Here is a 15703-nt window from a genome sequence, read left to right on the forward strand (position 1 = left end):
CTTTGTATGCTAGGCAAGGACAAAAGCAATACAATTTGTAACTTCTCACCGTCGAAAAGGAAGCATTTGCATTGTGTGGCATTGCGCAAACATCTGAGATGCCCGGATGTTTGGAATTTTGACAGAGGGCGTACGGGTTTTTATTTTAATTTTTACTTGGTCGACCAAGACGCCTCATGACGAGGCGATGTGGGAGTTTGCTTAATTGTCAGAACGAAAGCAAAATCGCCATTTGTGGGCTCACCTTGCTCGTTGGCTTTCAAGTCCAAATATTCACGCACGTCGCACTTTTCCCTTCCGCTGCTGACTTGCTCGTCCGTCGCGTGCCCCCAAACGACGCACACGCACGCCGCTCGAAATTAACTAACGTGATACATTTCAAATACGAAAAACAATTGACATTTGACTTCCGTAATCGGCATGAACCCCCCCTCCTCCCCCCCAAAAAAAATCTTTCGGTTCAGGTCACCACAGTCGTTTTTTTGTGTCTTATAAAGCAAAGGACAACACATACTTAAATAGCTTCCCGCCAGTGACCTGACCCGGAAACAATTGCTTCCGGTTCGATCATGGGTGGCGTTCTTTTTGCGCACAATAAATACAAAGTTATTAGCTACGTAACAACGCTTGTCTTTTGTAAACGTTAACAATTGTAATTACGTTAAAACAACAAAAAGAGAGAGAAAAGCAAATCTTGCACATCAACTGCCACGATTCTTGCTGAAAGCTACCAACATTTTTAATTGTCATATGTAATAAATACAATCTATAATATTTTTAAACCAGCTGGTTTTTACCGTAATTTTAACATCCAATATCCTAGCCACCAACTTGCTGTGTAATAATATGAGAAGATTAAACATTTGATATATAGTTTGACAATCATAACAGCAAAAATGCTTTTGACACTCCAGTGACCTCAACCCAAAGGAATGAATTAATTTTATAAATCAAACCTTTTTATGTTGCTAACTTATCACCTTAAAACCTGAAACTTAACCCGCTATAACATGGGACTGAACTTTTTGTGTTTTCTGGTGTGGCAGTCATATATCGACGGCTGTGTTACTGTTCAATGTTATTTTAAGCATATGCAATAATGAAAAATAAATAAATAAATGGACAACTGGCCGCAAATGAGCCATGGGCCGGACTTTGGACACCCCTGATTCAACATCTTGAATGAAGCTAAGATGCTAACGCATTTTTGAAATGAACAAACAAACTCAAATTGGAACCCAGAACCATCGTGAAGAATGACTCATTTTCTGGCTTTCTAAAAATGGAAACTCAAAACATTGTCGTTGTCAACTATTTACTGGACACAAACAAATGAACGCGCGGGGATCAAACCAACGACTTTCTGTTTGCGAGTCGCTCCGTTTTGGTCCGAGTTTTCCGTCACGGCGAGGTTGCGGTCGTCCTGGCCTTCGCGCTCGTCTTCCTCATGAGCCTCGTTGCCGTGATGTCGCCGGGACGTCGTCTGCTCCTCGTGCACTAAAAGGCCCAAAGTCATCTTTTACTTTTTTTTTTTTTTAAACATCAAAAAGTGGCTAAAAATGGACTTTTACAACTTTGACTTTCACACATTTGTTTCTGGCATCTTTTCCGTCCTCCCTGCTCGCTCCTCTCAGACGCTCCAGTATTGCTTTTGAACCTTTTCTGACAATATTATTCCCGATAGCCATGCATAAAAAACGTTGTCATTGAGCTGAACGTCGACGACGCTGCGCTAATGAGCTGGTGAGGAACGTGTCTGGTAAATGTTAACGGCACAACGTGACTCACATGTTGTTGCCGTCGGCTCGTAAAACAAACTTTACGAGCCTTTTGCATCCATAAAATGAAACGACGACTCCAATGAAATGTTGAACTGCTTGTTGTTGTTCCGCTGCGTCTTTTTCTGTATTGGAAATTAACATCGGCTGTTGTTGTAACATTTTACCAAGTCACGTTGAGCCGCAGAATGGTTTACAGCGGCTTCTTGTGGCCAAAAGCAGAATTACGGCCATTAAGAAAAAATATTTTGTTTTTTCGTGAGCATGGACGGAAGACTATTAAGGGGGGGGGGGGGGGGGGGGGGGTGGCAGTATTCTGACATTAAAGTGAGAATTCTCAGAATAAAGTGAGAATCATACCAAACTTTTTTCCCTGTCTTCACTGGTCCTGATCCTCTTCTGTAAGCATGTGTGTGTGTGTCACTTGTGTTTGTAGTGTGTACGTGCGTGTGTCACCCGTGTCTCTAGCATGTGTGTGCGCGCCACCTGTATGTATACATGCATGTCACCTGTGTCTCTGGCGTGTGCGTGTTGCGTGATGCGTTCCAGGCGTCCCAGCAGCGCGTCAATGTTTTCTTTTATTTGAGTCAACTGACACTTGATGACCTGCAGCTGAACCGCTCGCCCTGTGCGCGCGTGCGCACATACACACACACACACACAAAAGCGCGCACACACACACACACACGGACACATGCGCACGCGCACAAACACACACACACGAGGAAAAGACTTGTGATTGGCTGCAAAAGTTTTGTCGACGCAAGTTGTAGCGCCACCTGTTGCCCTGGCGTGGTTGCTGCTCTGTGGCAGCAGTCGGGCAGGAAGGGATGACAGCCTCCGGACACCAGGGGGCGACATCCGCGCCCACTTGACGGGCACCACGCGGTCGCCAGGTGGTGACGCTCGTCTCTGGAAATGGAACAAGCTGGACACGGACACGCAAATGAAAAATAAATCTCTCTCTCTCTATATATATATATATTTTTTTTTTTATTAGAGATGTCAAAGGATTACATTTCTTAATCATGATTAATCACTTAATTAAAAAGGCTTTTTTTCAATATTTTTCACTCGCCAAATATGAAGATGGCTTGTTATGTGTTAATTCTTTCGACATATGTTATGAGGATGTCTTCTTTTGATCCACTGCACACACTCATCCTCCTTTTTAAAAATAAATCAATTAATCATTTGCATGGAGAAAAAAATGGCCCCAATCGTTTGACATGAACAAAATTCTGAATGTCATAAGCAAACATTTCTTAAATGCTTAACTTAAATGCATCTGTGCTACATTTAACGTAATCATTCGCTGCCAGCTAAAGGATCACCAGCGCTCAAAATTAATGCATTAATACATGATTAACGCAATTTTTTTTTGTGATTAATCAATCAATGAGTTCAAGCTTTAACTTTGACAGCACTAATATATATGCACACACAAGCCATAATGCTCTGTTGGTTGCATGTGGCTTTTGCGCCCCCTGCTGGAAGAGACACACTCCAAAGGACTGCATCTCAAATGCGGAAGGAACATTTGCCACAATTCTCATTATAAAAATAACAATCAAACATTCAAATCATCATCATCATCATCGTCATCGTCATCATCATCATCATCATCATGCTGCTGCTTTCTTACCTGTCGTCCAAATCTTCTGCAAAGTGATGGCAGTGCAAGTGGTAGAGTGACGCGATTGGTCGCTTGGCGGGTTTGTCTGGATTGGGGTTGGGCTCTCCCGCCATGTTGATGTCTGCGAGGATGAAGAGGAGACGCTCGTTCAAACTGATGACATCACAGATCCTTTTTTTTATTACAGCATTTTGTGTGCACATTCTATCAGTTAGGCCACTGAAGATGTCAAGATCAATTGCTTAATCGACATATAATCAATTACCAAATTAATTGTTAATTATTTTACTAATTGAGTAATTGTTTGGAGCCATTTTTAAATTTGAAATTGTCCAAATGGTCTGATTTCAACTGCGCAACCGTAATTGTTGACTGATTTGTGTAGTCCTTCATGGAAGAAGACTGATGATCAAAATGTCTTTCATCAAAATAAGACATCTGCAAACATCTGTGTTACTTTAGAAAACAAAGACCAAACTGGTAAAAAAGAAAAAGAAAATTGTAATCGCTATACGAACACAAAGTATAAAATAAACAACAATCAATGGCTAATAAACATTAATCAGGGGAAAATGTTTTTTGTAATATACTTAAATGCCAAATTCAAATGAACCTGTTTAATCGATTAATCTATCGAATAATCGATAGATTAATCGAATCTAAAAACATTTGACAGCACTATTGGCCACCATGCAAATGAATTCCTTGTCAGTTTGTGCCACACTAAATGCTAAATGTTAAGTATTGTTTTTAATCGGGGCCAGTTCCTGTTGTGGCGGGGGCCGCCCCCCGAAAATCGAGACTTGAACGAGGCTCGCTTGTCGTTTGGAAAAGCTCCTTTGACGGCGTGCGGCGACTCACCGAGCGTTTGTCCGGCCAGGACGCGTCCGTTGTGTCCGGCGACGGCGGCGCGGGCGTGGCCCTGCTTGGCGTACTGCACGAAGGCGTAGCCCTTGTGCACGGAGCAGCCCAGCACGCGGCCGTACTGCGAGAAGACGGCCTCCACGTCCCGCTTGCTCAACAGCGCCGTCTTCAGGTTGCCGATGAACACGCGCGACTTGATGGACTTGGCGTCGCGCTTGTTGGTCACGTTGCTGCTCGGCGCCGGCAGCGACATGATGCCGGGCGGCGACGGCCAGATGACGACAACGATGACGACGGCGATGACGACGGCGATGACGACGGCGATGACGACAACGATGACGACAACGATGACGACGACGATGATGACGGCGAGAACGGCTGCAGAAAACCAAAATGTCAGAAAGATTGAGACGACTCTTTGATATCGATTCAATTTGCAGCCAAACTGCATTGACAAATCCAGAATTTTCAAGTTAGTATTGATTAAAAAAAGAAGTGAGTCCGACATTTTGACATCATCATGTAGTGTTGTACTCCATTTTGTAGCAAAATGAGCAACAAAACGGCAAAGAAAAAGCAAAATAGTTGAGAGGAAAGTAGAGCTGTCAAACGATTCATTTTTTTAAATCAGATTAAGCACACCTTAGAATTTTGATTAAACACGATTAATGACTTTGTCAAAAAGGCTTTTTATCAACATTTGCCCACCAAATTTGAAGAGCAATTGTTACATGTTAATTCTTTCGACATTTAATGTTATGAGGACGTCTTCAACATTTTTTGATCCACTGCACTCTCATCCTCCTCTTTTTTTTCTTTATTTTACTTTGTTGTCAAAGAAACATTAACCAACAAACCTTGACACTGCTCGGCATATCTTATTCAATCAAGCATTTCACAATAGTATTGACACATTGAAGTAGTCTTTCTCTCACGTCCATCTTTTTAGCAATAAGTCCGTCTTCATCTGCAATTTAGCAGTCATGTATTCCATCGTGTACATTTTGTTTTAATCTCAACGTCTATTCACTTTTCGTTGGCGGAGGTTTAGGATTCGGAATCGATGTTCAATTCAAAATGATTTGCTTGACAATGAATTCTGCTTCAACTGATAGATGAGCAAACAATCGTCACGATCTATTTCAGAGAGACTTGCTAATGCTAATTAGCGCGCTACTCGCGGCACTTTTACCACTCAAAAGAACGGCTATTCATACAAAACGCTTCAGGAATGTTTACAGAGAAGCTTCTTAACACGACTCACCGGCATTTGCTCTTCCTACGCTGCAAAAAACGGCAAAACAACAACTTTTATTGCCATAACTTGATGGTGACTTTTTCCTTCGACTCTCTAATGAGGCTTCAACTTCACATTGTATCAGAACCACACTGCCCCCAAGTGGCCAAATGGGGCACAACATGAACGTCGTCAGATTATTTTTATTTTTTTAAAGGTCGGTACCGATATGTGTCAAAATGCCCAATGTTGGCATTATTAGTCATTGTATTCTTATTTATACAGTAAAAGTATACGTGTTGAAAATAAATTGGGGGGAAAAAAATCACAGAAAGTTTGATGTCATAGTACACGTACACTCACACACGCAGGAAGTGCAAGACGTAAACATGGGCAGCCATTTTGAAAAAGCGAGCGCAATGGAATCAGGAGGCCAAGACAATCAACAAAGACGTTCTTGTTCCTGCAGTGACATTAAAGACAAAATGTGCTTGGAAGAACGTTGTTGAAAATGTCCCTTTGATTTGCGCCTCCATTAGACGCTTTCAGCCCGGTAAGTGGCGTCGCGCTTTCAACATCAGACGCAGAGCACATCGCGTTGGGGGGGGGGGGGGGGGTCATGGCGGGGGGGGGGGGGATGGGGGGGGCGCTTTTGTAAGATACCAAAATGTTCAGTTCCACTCTGAAATGAAAAACATTCTTCCCTCGTTTATCGCAGGGGATGCGTTCCCAAAAATAACCACAAGGGGTGAAAGAGGCAAAGTATCATTTTGTCTTCTTTTGGACATTTCTTAAATAAGATATGAATAGCAATATCAGATCGGGACACCTCGAACAGCTACACTATTGTAAAAACGATGCGAAATAGCCGAGGCTGCGAAAGGTGAAGGGAAGAATGCGTTTGGCTTTTGAAGCTCGACAAATCGACGCATGAAGATGGAGAACACAAAAAAGGAGGTTTTGGAAACGTCATCTCCTTTCAATAAAGATTACGATAGCACATTGGAGATTTAAAACAACCACTTAGCATTGCCTTTCAGTCCACTAGCACAATGCTAATGCTAAATAGTAGGGGTGTGCCAAAAAATCCATTCTCATAAGAATCGCTGTTCTCATTTAGCGCGATTTGAAATCGATTTGAAATGACCCAAAATCTTTTTATCGAGATGATCTTATACTGTCTTGTCCTTGTTTGTGTGTGCCTTTATTGGGAGTGCTGCTAATGTTGTACCCCGATACATTGTTAAGTTGGAGCCACATTAGAGAGTCCAAGAAAAAAGTCACCATCAAGTTATGCCAATAAAAGTGTTGTTTTCTTTTTTTTTGCAGTGTCGGAAGAGCATTTGCCGAAATCGTCTCCTCGTGATGCAAATGGTTCCATTTTTTTATGTTTCCTGAGAAATCTGGAAAAAAAATGACTTAGGCGATTATTTTAAGAGGAGTCGATACGTAAATGACAACATCGTTTTTGGCATTTGTTTCAATCGGAAAAGAGCAAATTCCTTTCAAAAGGCGTCCGAGGAGAAGCCGCTTGCTTCACGCGACTGACTCGCCTGCAGGTTCGAACGCTGCTGCTTCCTTTTTTCTTTCTTTCTTCCCAACAGGAATCGATAAGCGCAATCGTCAGGCAAACGGACAAGGAATCAAATTGCTGCCAAGCACTTCTCAAAAACAAGTTCATTGATTGCAATTTGATACGTTTTTCTTACATTTATTTTAAACTCGTTTTTTAAAATTGAAATAAAGGTTTTGAAATCATTTTCATAAACATGCATTCTGTATTTCTCTATTGTATTCATTTATTCTCACTTGCATTAATTTGACTTGAATTTCAAGTCATTTCGTTCTTCTCATGAAATCAAAAGTCGACTCGGCAGAATGTTGATCGAAACAAACACGGCGCGACTTTTCTTCCCTTTTTTTTTTATGCATTCCGTCTCGTGATCCACCTCAGCAGAAAATCAAAGCTTAAAGAGTCGACGGGACAAACCTTTGCGAGGAGGCGATGAAGAGGACGGCGGGCGGGATGTGATGCGACTCGGCGGGTGGTCCTGAAGATGATGACGATGATGATGATGATGATGATGAAGAGGAGGAGACAGACGCCTGCGTCACACCATGACGAGAAGCACATTTATTTGGGAACTGGAATCTTTACATCATATTATATAAATTATATGATATATATATATATATAATTGACATTTTAGATGATTTGAGATGTAATAAGAATTTGTAACAAAAATATCTTTACAATCACCTTTTTATTTGACCATTTCTTTTTTTTTTTTTTTTTTTTTTTTTTTTTTTTTTTTTTCTTTTTTTTTTAAGAGCTCAGTATTGTTATTTGACCATTTCTGACGGAGCCGCCTTCACAACGGGAACTCCTGCAGACTGGATTCGGGTTCGAATTTCCGGCCCTCTGACTGCGGATGTGACGTCGTGTGCAACGTCGTGTACATGAAGAAGATTGTGTGCAGTTTCATCCTTCGGCCACACGTGGCAGTAGCGATTGGAAATGGCGTTTTCTGCGTTGAGTCGCTTTCGGGCACCATTTGGAGAACTTCAAACATTTCATCAAGATCATTTATTTTTATTTTACATTCGATTGTTCTATTGAGATTTTTCGTTGGGGGACGACAGATGGAAATAAGCGTATTGGTAAATCTGGTGCCGCCATCTTTAAATGTGACGGCACATTGTCCTTTAAATAAGCTAAACTTAAGAAAGAAAACATCCTCCAACATTTAATTGAAGTGAAAGAGCTGCGCATTTTCACACCCAGGTCGAAAGTCACAAGAGTAACACATGAACCATAAAGTCGCACACGCGCGCGCACGCACACGCACGATAAGAAGATTTGGACTAACTTGAAATGAAAAATGTCTCACAATGATTGTTTTTCCTTTCAAGTGTTTTGTTTGGCGCGAGTCGCTTGCGTGCAGGCTCAAAAGAAAGCCCATTTTTCGCATTTAAAGCTTCAAAGCAACAACTTACTCACGCGCATGCGCGTGTTTGTGCTTTCAATGCAAATGAAGATTCATTAAAAGTGTCGCTTTTGGTCTGAAATCTCACACAAACACACCTTATCAATAATTGTGTGTGAGGAGAACGCTCCTGAGGGAACACTCAGTTACACACGCTGCAAGCAATTAGCACCAACGCTGTCGACAGCTGAGTGACTGATGGTGCGCACGCGCGCGCACGCACGCGCACGCACACGCACGCCGCTCCGTTGTTGGCACTGGCGCGAATACGCATCGGCAGCCATCGCGTCAACACAGCAACAAACGTGACGACTTGTAATGAGTTTGCGAGCTAACGATCAATATTTCCAGGCGCCATAACCTTTGACATTCGCGCCATCTCCATGACTCCCTCAAAGGAATAGCAAATGTGACGATGAGCACTAGCGACGCCGGCCATGAATAATCGACACGGCTAGCGCCCGCTAACGCCATTAGCGTCACGTCGCGGCGATTACGCCTCATCCGTCAGATGAATTATTGCATTCCAACTTCAAAACATTCCACTTTCTAACTTATTTTTTTTTTTTTTTTTTTTACTTTTTCTCAACATTACTTCTGCCGCTGTAACTTTCTGCAAGTGGAACGTGAAAGGAAGTCAAATATGAGGTTCCATGAGTGCCAAAAATATGTCTTTGCGCCCACGTCTGTGTTTAGCGAACACTGAACTGTCCTTGTGTCCATGCGAGGTGCATCCGCTTTGTCCCGAGCAGTCGAGGACGCCGCGCTACGCTAGCTCCGATCTACAAAGTACGTTACGCCCCATTAACGTACCGTAAGCGCACTTTGTGGATCGGAGCTAGCGTAGCGCGGCGTCCTCGGCCAACGGAACTCTCCGATCCCATCTGGACGCTCGAGTGTCATCGCAGGTGCCAAAGCACAGCCACGTTGTCAAAATGGCACATCCATGTTTGGTTTAGGTGAACGGTATGGGATTTTTTCTAATAGTTTTTTGGTGAGCTAACAAATACACACACACTCGCACGCACGCACGCACGCACGCACATACACTTACTCACCCACATACAAAAAAAAGTTAAACAAAAAGAGCATTGATGATGACATTACCGAATGAACAATACTGAGCTCTTTTAGAAAAAAAAAGAAAAAGAAAAAGAAAAAGAAAAAAAAATGGCACATCCAGCGGACACAAGGTAACAGGTAGCAACGAGCACGTAGCATAAGCACGTAGCATAAGCACGTAGCATGTTCGATAGACACAGACATATGTCACGTCACATGCCCAGACACGCCCGGCAAATGAGGAAAACATACTTTATATAATGTATATATATGAAAAAAAAAAAGTTTAATGTGTTGGTGTAAGAATAATAATACATATATATTTTTTAAAACACTTGGGAAACTTTAATTAGCATCGATTGAATAATTAAATTATATGAAATATTAAATGTATGCATAATGTTAAAATGTGAGCACGCAGAGCAGAACTTTTCTGTGGGATCAATCAAGTGTTCTTTTGGGTTGTGCTTGTTGAATTCCTTTGGGATCGGAAGTAACCTCTGAGCAGGTGCGCGAGCGTGCCCTCTGGCGGCCAGCGTCGGTATATCAGGATGCTGCCTCCTGTGCGCATGCGCGGTACTGCGAGCTCTTCCCCCTTTCCTCCCGTCTTTCCTCCTCCTCCTCCTCCTCCTCTTGTCGTCCATCCATCCTCCTTTCCGCACCGCCGCCAGGTAAAAACTTCCGTTCCGTTCCGTTTTGCTCCTTTTGCCGCCGTCCGGTCGTGACGACGCGTCACGCGTGTTCGTATTCGGCGTGCGATTGATTATGTCTCAATTGGATGCTCGTCAGGCGAGGCCCGCCCGACGATGCGCGCGCGCGTGTAGTCACGTCAACGACGTCGCGCCAAGGTCGCGCGCGCCACTCGCCCCGTGCGCATGCGCGTGAGCGTTGAAACTGTGGAGGTTTAATAAATATGACGATATGAAAGTTTATTTTGTTGTCGGAACTCAGAAGGTAAAAAAGCACATAAATGCTTGATTTCATTTTCCAACATAAAAATGGGGTTTCTGATTAATTTATGAATATGCCAATTAGCCAATAGTATAAGAGCATGTATTTTGGTCATCGATGCATTTCAAACCAATTTGTTTTGTATTATAGCCTGTATATTAATTGCTTTTTTTTTTTTTCTTTAAGAGCTCAGTATTGTTCATTCGGAAATGTCATCATCATTGCTCTTTTTTTTCTTTCTTCTTTTTATATATATATATATATATTTTTTTTATTAATTTTAATTTATTTTATTAATTGCTTTAATGCAACATTTCCATTCATTTCTTATTGTTGTCATTTTTTCATTTGAAAATACGTGAATAGTAATTATTAGTCATAATTAACGTTTGAACATTCTTGTACAAAAAAAGCTTAACCATAAATATATTTGATCAATAATTATCTCAAATTTGATCATTTTCAAATGTGATTCAAGTGTAAAAATAAGTTAACCGCCGCTGACCCAAGAAAAAAGGGCAGGAAATTGTATTCTGCTACAGCAGCTAATGTTTGCGTTGTCACAGAAACCAAACGTGTTCGCGACTGTGCTTCCCAATCATAATGCAAATGCGAACAGTAACGTGGATGATGATGTCATCGTGTCCAGTGAGGAAAATGCCGATTGGCCGAGGCCAGACGTCACAATCGCTTTTCCATGGACCGGTCACTGGACGTCGTAGAACTCGGCGAGCTGCCCAACGCCAACAAGGCTAGCGGCGTTGGCCGAGGCTTCAGCAACGCTTCGTACCGCCACGACCACGAGCAACAGCGCCACCAGGAGGCCACCACCTCGGGAAGATGCAAGGTTCTTCTTCTTCTCTCATTTTTTTGGCGGGGGGGTTACACACGCTTGAGGAACACTGGATCCGTCAATGCAGAAAGAGTCAGCATGGAGTCGAATGAAGACGGACGCACGAGTAAACGTCTCAGGAGAGTCAGAGTAGACGACAAAAAGTCACCAGAAGCGCAAGAAGCGGACAAACTGGCGCGCGTTACGTAGATCGAGTCAAAGGAAATAGAAGAGGAGGAGCCACAAAAGTCGAGACCGGTCAAAGTATGGAGGAAGGAAACGGACACAAACAACAACAAAACATGAATAAAAGGGAAAATGGATATAAAAAAATATCATTCAAAAATTGAATACAATACAAATGGAAATAGAAACAAAAAATTGAAACAGCCACGAAGAAATAAGTCATTTTTTTGTCATTTGTATTTATGAATTTTTTGGACATTTAACGTTATGAGGACGTCTTCAACGTGTTTGGATCCACTGCACACGCTCCTCTTTTTCTAACCAGTTAATTACTTGCATCATCTAAGATGGTGGGAAAACGACCCCAAACCAATATTCAAAATGTCAGACGCAAACATTTGTTAAATGCGTGACTTGAACGCACGTCGTTGTGCTTATTTCGCAAACATAACCTTGAACGTAAGCGTCCGCTGTCAAGCGGAAGGATCGACAGGGGTTCAAATGAATAGCGAGATTCAAAAATACTAATGAAGGCTTAAGTCTAACCCTAAAGCAAAAATAAATACAAATATGTACATCGAATATTTAGTTGCTCTTATTTCCATTTCGATGGATTCTTTTTGAGAATGTTATTTTTTTATCTATGTTTTGATTTCAATCTTGGCGGTTTTGGTCCTCCATTAAAAACAGTAGCATTGTTAAAAATAGAATCCCAAGACTAAAAAGTGAAATGAAAATGCTTGCATAGAGCCAAAGTCGGAGAAAAGCAATTTGGCTCCAGAAAGAACAGAAATAAAACGCGGCAAAATAGAAGTCAAGAGGGAAGTATGGACAAAAGTATCGGCGCACCGGCAGCCAGTCAGTCGACGTTTGTTTTGTTCTTCCCTCAGGACTCGTCGGTTCCGTCTGGCGAGGATGACGACGCGGCCCGGGAGCCCGGTGCCGACCGGCGCTCGTCCGACCCGGGCCTGACCCTGGCCGTGGCGCTGCTGCTGAGCGGCATCGCCTTGGTCCTGGTGGCCTACGCCGTCCCCAGGGAGGCCCGCGTGGACCGGGACGCCGTGTCGGCCCGGCAGATGGAGCAGCTGGAGCTGTACTACGCCCGGCTGGGCTCGCACCTGGACAGGTGCATCGTCGCCGGCCTGGGGCTGCTCACCCTGGGCGGGATGTTCCTCTCCCTGCTCCTCATGGCCTCCGTGTGCCGGGGCCACGCCGCCCTGCTGCCGCACTGCCGGCGCCGCCGCTGGGCGCCCTTCGTCCGGCCCAAGAGGACGTACGGCTCCGTCAACATGAGGATGAAGCAGCTGGCCGCCGGCGAGGACCCGCCCCCCGGGGCCGACCCGCCCGCGGGACCCGCGCCACCGGCCGAGTGACGCTGAGCCAGTAAGAGTTGGACGGATGCTCCACGGTTGATGTGTCAGGGACCGTCCGCAAATGACAGATTTCGGGGGGACGCGTTTGACAAATCACCCTAAATATGTATTTGACGATTTGAAAAATGGGCAGACACGTTATTTCATGTTAAAGATGAGATTAGTTCTTCATATGAGCACTGAGCTGTCACCAACGACTTACAAATGTAATGATGCCATCTAGGGGCAAAAATATTGATCAATATCACACTCGTTTTTTACAGCACAGTACATCTTTTTGATTTAAACTTCAATGTATGAATTATTAAGAAATTACTGTATTAATGACTAAAAGATGCAGTTGTATTTCTATTAGTCAAATTTTTTTTCTTGATTGTACATTTAGAAGATATAAAATTTGCGATAAATTGTGAGTTAACTATTGAAGTTATGTGATTAATTACGACCCCCCCCCCCCCCCAAAAAAATCCATTCTGAATAATGTCGTAGCTGCAAATGGTAGCACTTTGCATACTACTGCTGAAAATGTGCTGATATTTCTCGTTCTGGGGGGAAAAAAGAAGATATTTCAAAATGAATGAAAACATCTTCTCTCATTCTGATTGCGGTCGTCGTCTTGCAAAAGCTCAAAATGTCCTCAGATTTGTCATTTATGGGAAAGTGGGAGACAAAAAATAGCCAGCAAGTCAGCTTGTGCCTTTTTTTGTCATTTCAATGTCTCCGATTTCTCCACAGTGAAAAACATCAGCACATTTTCAGCTGTCGAAAGCAAAGTTCAACCTTTTAGGGCTACGACAGCATTCCAAACGAAGGAAATGGGAAAAAAAACAACTTTTATTTAATTTACATTAATCCGTCCGACGTCATTATGTCACTCTGGAATATGTCATTTGCAGACAGTCCCTAAGACAGACGCCGAGCGTGAATCTCAAACGTGGAACATCCCAGGCAACTTTTAGCCGCCGCCGCTACCAGCAAAGCCACTTGGCCGTCGGCGATACGCCGCACGCGCTCAAAGTCTCGGGGACGCCGGCCCACTGCCATGGAAACCTTTGGATGCAAATTGGAGACAACGGCTCGCCACGCAAACATCAAAAGCAGCGCAGAACTTCAATGCACGGGTTGGAACGACAACAAAGTGCGGAAAGTGCGCAATTTGGGAGGGAAACGTGACAAAATTGGCATCGTGCCAACAAAAGGGGAGGAACCAGAGAATCTGGCAGAATCTGGGCAAAAATATTGGGACGTCTACAATATATTTGGACGAAAGTGTGCAAGTCGGGATGGAAATGTTAAGAAATTGCGCTCGTTTGGAAAAATTGAAGACCAAAAAAGTGACAACAACGGGAAGGAGGCAAAGGTGGCAAGAAGGTAAAAAAAAATGGTGGTCGTTTGGACAAAGAATGTGCAATATGGTAGAAAAATGTGGCGAGGGGAGACTTGACTAAAGTATTACGTAACGGGACAAAAAAAATGGAGGAATGAGAGAAAAAAAATGGGATTATGTCAACAACAAAAAGTGAGCGAGAAAATTTGAAAATCTTGGATTGGAACAAAAAGAAAAAAAAATGCCCCCCAAAAAGTGAGCAAATGTGAAATGTTAACAAAAGTATTGGGACACCCCCTGGGAGGCAAATGTGACAAAAGTTTTTGGAAGCAATTTGCTTTGAAAAAAAGGAAGAAAAATGTGGAATTTGGACAAAAGTATTGGGACACCAACAGGAAGTGACGGTTTTGGGAATTTGAAGTGGAAAAGGTCTCAATGAGAACTTTTGTTCATTTTGAGCAGACGTTGACGTGGATTGGTTGCGGGTCCCAAAACTTTTGTCTGGCCGTTTTGTTGCCGTCCTGACGAGGCGACTCGCCGTCGGACCGCTTGACCGGCAAACGGCGCGAAGACCTCATCCTGACGAACGTGCGAGCGTTTTGGGGTCGAAAGCCGCAAATGACCTTGACATTGGAAATCCGTCGTCGTGGTTACACGCACGCACAAATGCGGAGGCTTGCTGTTGTTCGTGTCATGTATGGTACTGCTGCCACGGCAGAATAAAGAAAAGGGAAAAAAACAGAAGGTTTGAGACATATTCGCAGATTTTGTTTCAATATTTTTAACGTTATCATTTTCAAAAACGGATATTGAATGCGTATGATCATTTTTGACTTTTTTTTTCTCTGTGTTTGTAAAACAAACCAAATAACACAAATCAGGGTTTAGTCATTGAACCCATTTGAACGTGGGTCAATTATATGCAGATTGGCGCTAATTATTCACAGACCGTCCCGATCCCGATCTACCGACCGACCATGTTGTCATCCGATTTGATATTTTAACGCACATTTCACATTAAAACAATCCATTTCAAGTTTCAGCTTTCAATGGGATTCATTTTGAGACTTTGAACATGAGAACTTGCGCCGCCGCCGCCAATTGAACGGGAAGGAATGGCGTGGTCATGTTTTGCTGAATGTGTCAAACTAATCACGTTCAAACTTTTTTTTTCATTCCCGCTGTGGCAGCAATACGCTCTCGTATATGAAAAGGTACGATTAGCCTTAAGAAACGTCACATTCATCTAACGGCAATGTTTGTGTATAATGGAAACGTTCAAACCTCAGACGCGCCAACTCCATTTTATAAATGTATGAGGAACTTAAAAATGTTTAAAAGCGATGTGAAAGTTGAACCTTGTTCCAGATTTCTTTTCTTGTTCCACCATCCAAACTTGGTCGTGTTCCACTTTGATGGTTTCACTCGCCACTCTACGGCCGCCATTAAAACAACAAGATAAAAATAAAT

The 15703-nt window shown here is 43.0% G+C and overlaps 2 protein-coding genes across 4 annotated transcripts; one reads left to right on the forward strand and one right to left on the reverse strand.

Moving 5' to 3' along the window:
* Positions 1-1298: 1298 nt before the first annotated feature.
* raly (RALY heterogeneous nuclear ribonucleoprotein) lies at positions 1299-10184 on the reverse strand. 3 transcript variants are annotated; one of them, XM_086084247.1, is made up of 7 exons: positions 10063-10180; positions 7506-7621; positions 4276-4656; positions 3424-3535; positions 2558-2706; positions 2288-2404; positions 1299-1497 (listed from the first exon to the last, which is right to left on the reverse strand). In XM_086084247.1, the coding sequence occupies exons 3-7, from the start codon at positions 4529-4531 to the stop codon at positions 1316-1318; spliced, it is 816 nt and encodes a 271-aa protein (XP_085940373.1). In that variant the 5' UTR covers positions 4532-4656; positions 7506-7621; positions 10063-10180; the 3' UTR covers positions 1299-1315. The 3 variants fall into 3 exon arrangements, with proteins under 3 accessions (XP_085940373.1, XP_085940374.1, XP_085940375.1); XM_086084248.1 differs by lacking the exon at positions 2288-2404 and having other exon boundaries at positions 10063-10184; XM_086084249.1 differs by lacking the exons at positions 7506-7621; positions 10063-10180 and adding an exon at positions 5543-5661.
* tmem74b (transmembrane protein 74B) lies at positions 10127-15590 on the forward strand. The gene is made up of 3 exons (XM_086084254.1): positions 10127-10235; positions 11165-11362; positions 12424-15590. The coding sequence occupies exons 2-3, from the start codon at positions 11213-11215 to the stop codon at positions 12904-12906; spliced, it is 633 nt and encodes a 210-aa protein (XP_085940380.1). The 5' UTR covers positions 10127-10235; positions 11165-11212; the 3' UTR covers positions 12907-15590.
* The last annotated feature ends 113 nt before the right edge of the window (positions 15591-15703 follow it).

The sequence above is a fragment of the Leptonotus elevatus genome, chromosome 9 (genome assembly GCF_054856555.1).
Source record: "Leptonotus elevatus isolate MCC_2025b chromosome 9, RoL_Lele_1.0, whole genome shotgun sequence".
Lineage (NCBI taxonomy): Eukaryota > Metazoa > Chordata > Actinopteri > Syngnathiformes > Syngnathidae > Leptonotus > Leptonotus elevatus.

What these genes read in the sequence shown, in the direction of transcription:
- raly (XM_086084247.1), bottom strand. Translation starts at nt 4,531, where the DNA reads ATGTCGCTGCCGGCGCCGAGCAGCAACGTGACCAACAAGCGCGACGCC. An exon ending in GCAGAAGATTTGGACGACAG is followed by an intron (nt 2,707 to 3,423) that starts GTAAGAAAGCAG and finishes GTCCGTGTCCAG; the next exon opens with CTTGTTCCATTTCCAGAGAC. An exon ending in CAACCACGCCAGGGCAACAG is followed by an intron (nt 2,405 to 2,557) that starts GTGGCGCTACAA and finishes ACGCGCGCACAG; the next exon opens with GGCGAGCGGTTCAGCTGCAG.
- tmem74b (XM_086084254.1), top strand. Translation starts at nt 11,213, where the DNA reads ATGGACCGGTCACTGGACGTCGTAGAACTCGGCGAGCTGCCCAACGCC. An exon ending in CCACCTCGGGAAGATGCAAG is followed by an intron (nt 11,363 to 12,423) that starts GTTCTTCTTCTT and finishes TTCTTCCCTCAG; the next exon opens with GACTCGTCGGTTCCGTCTGG.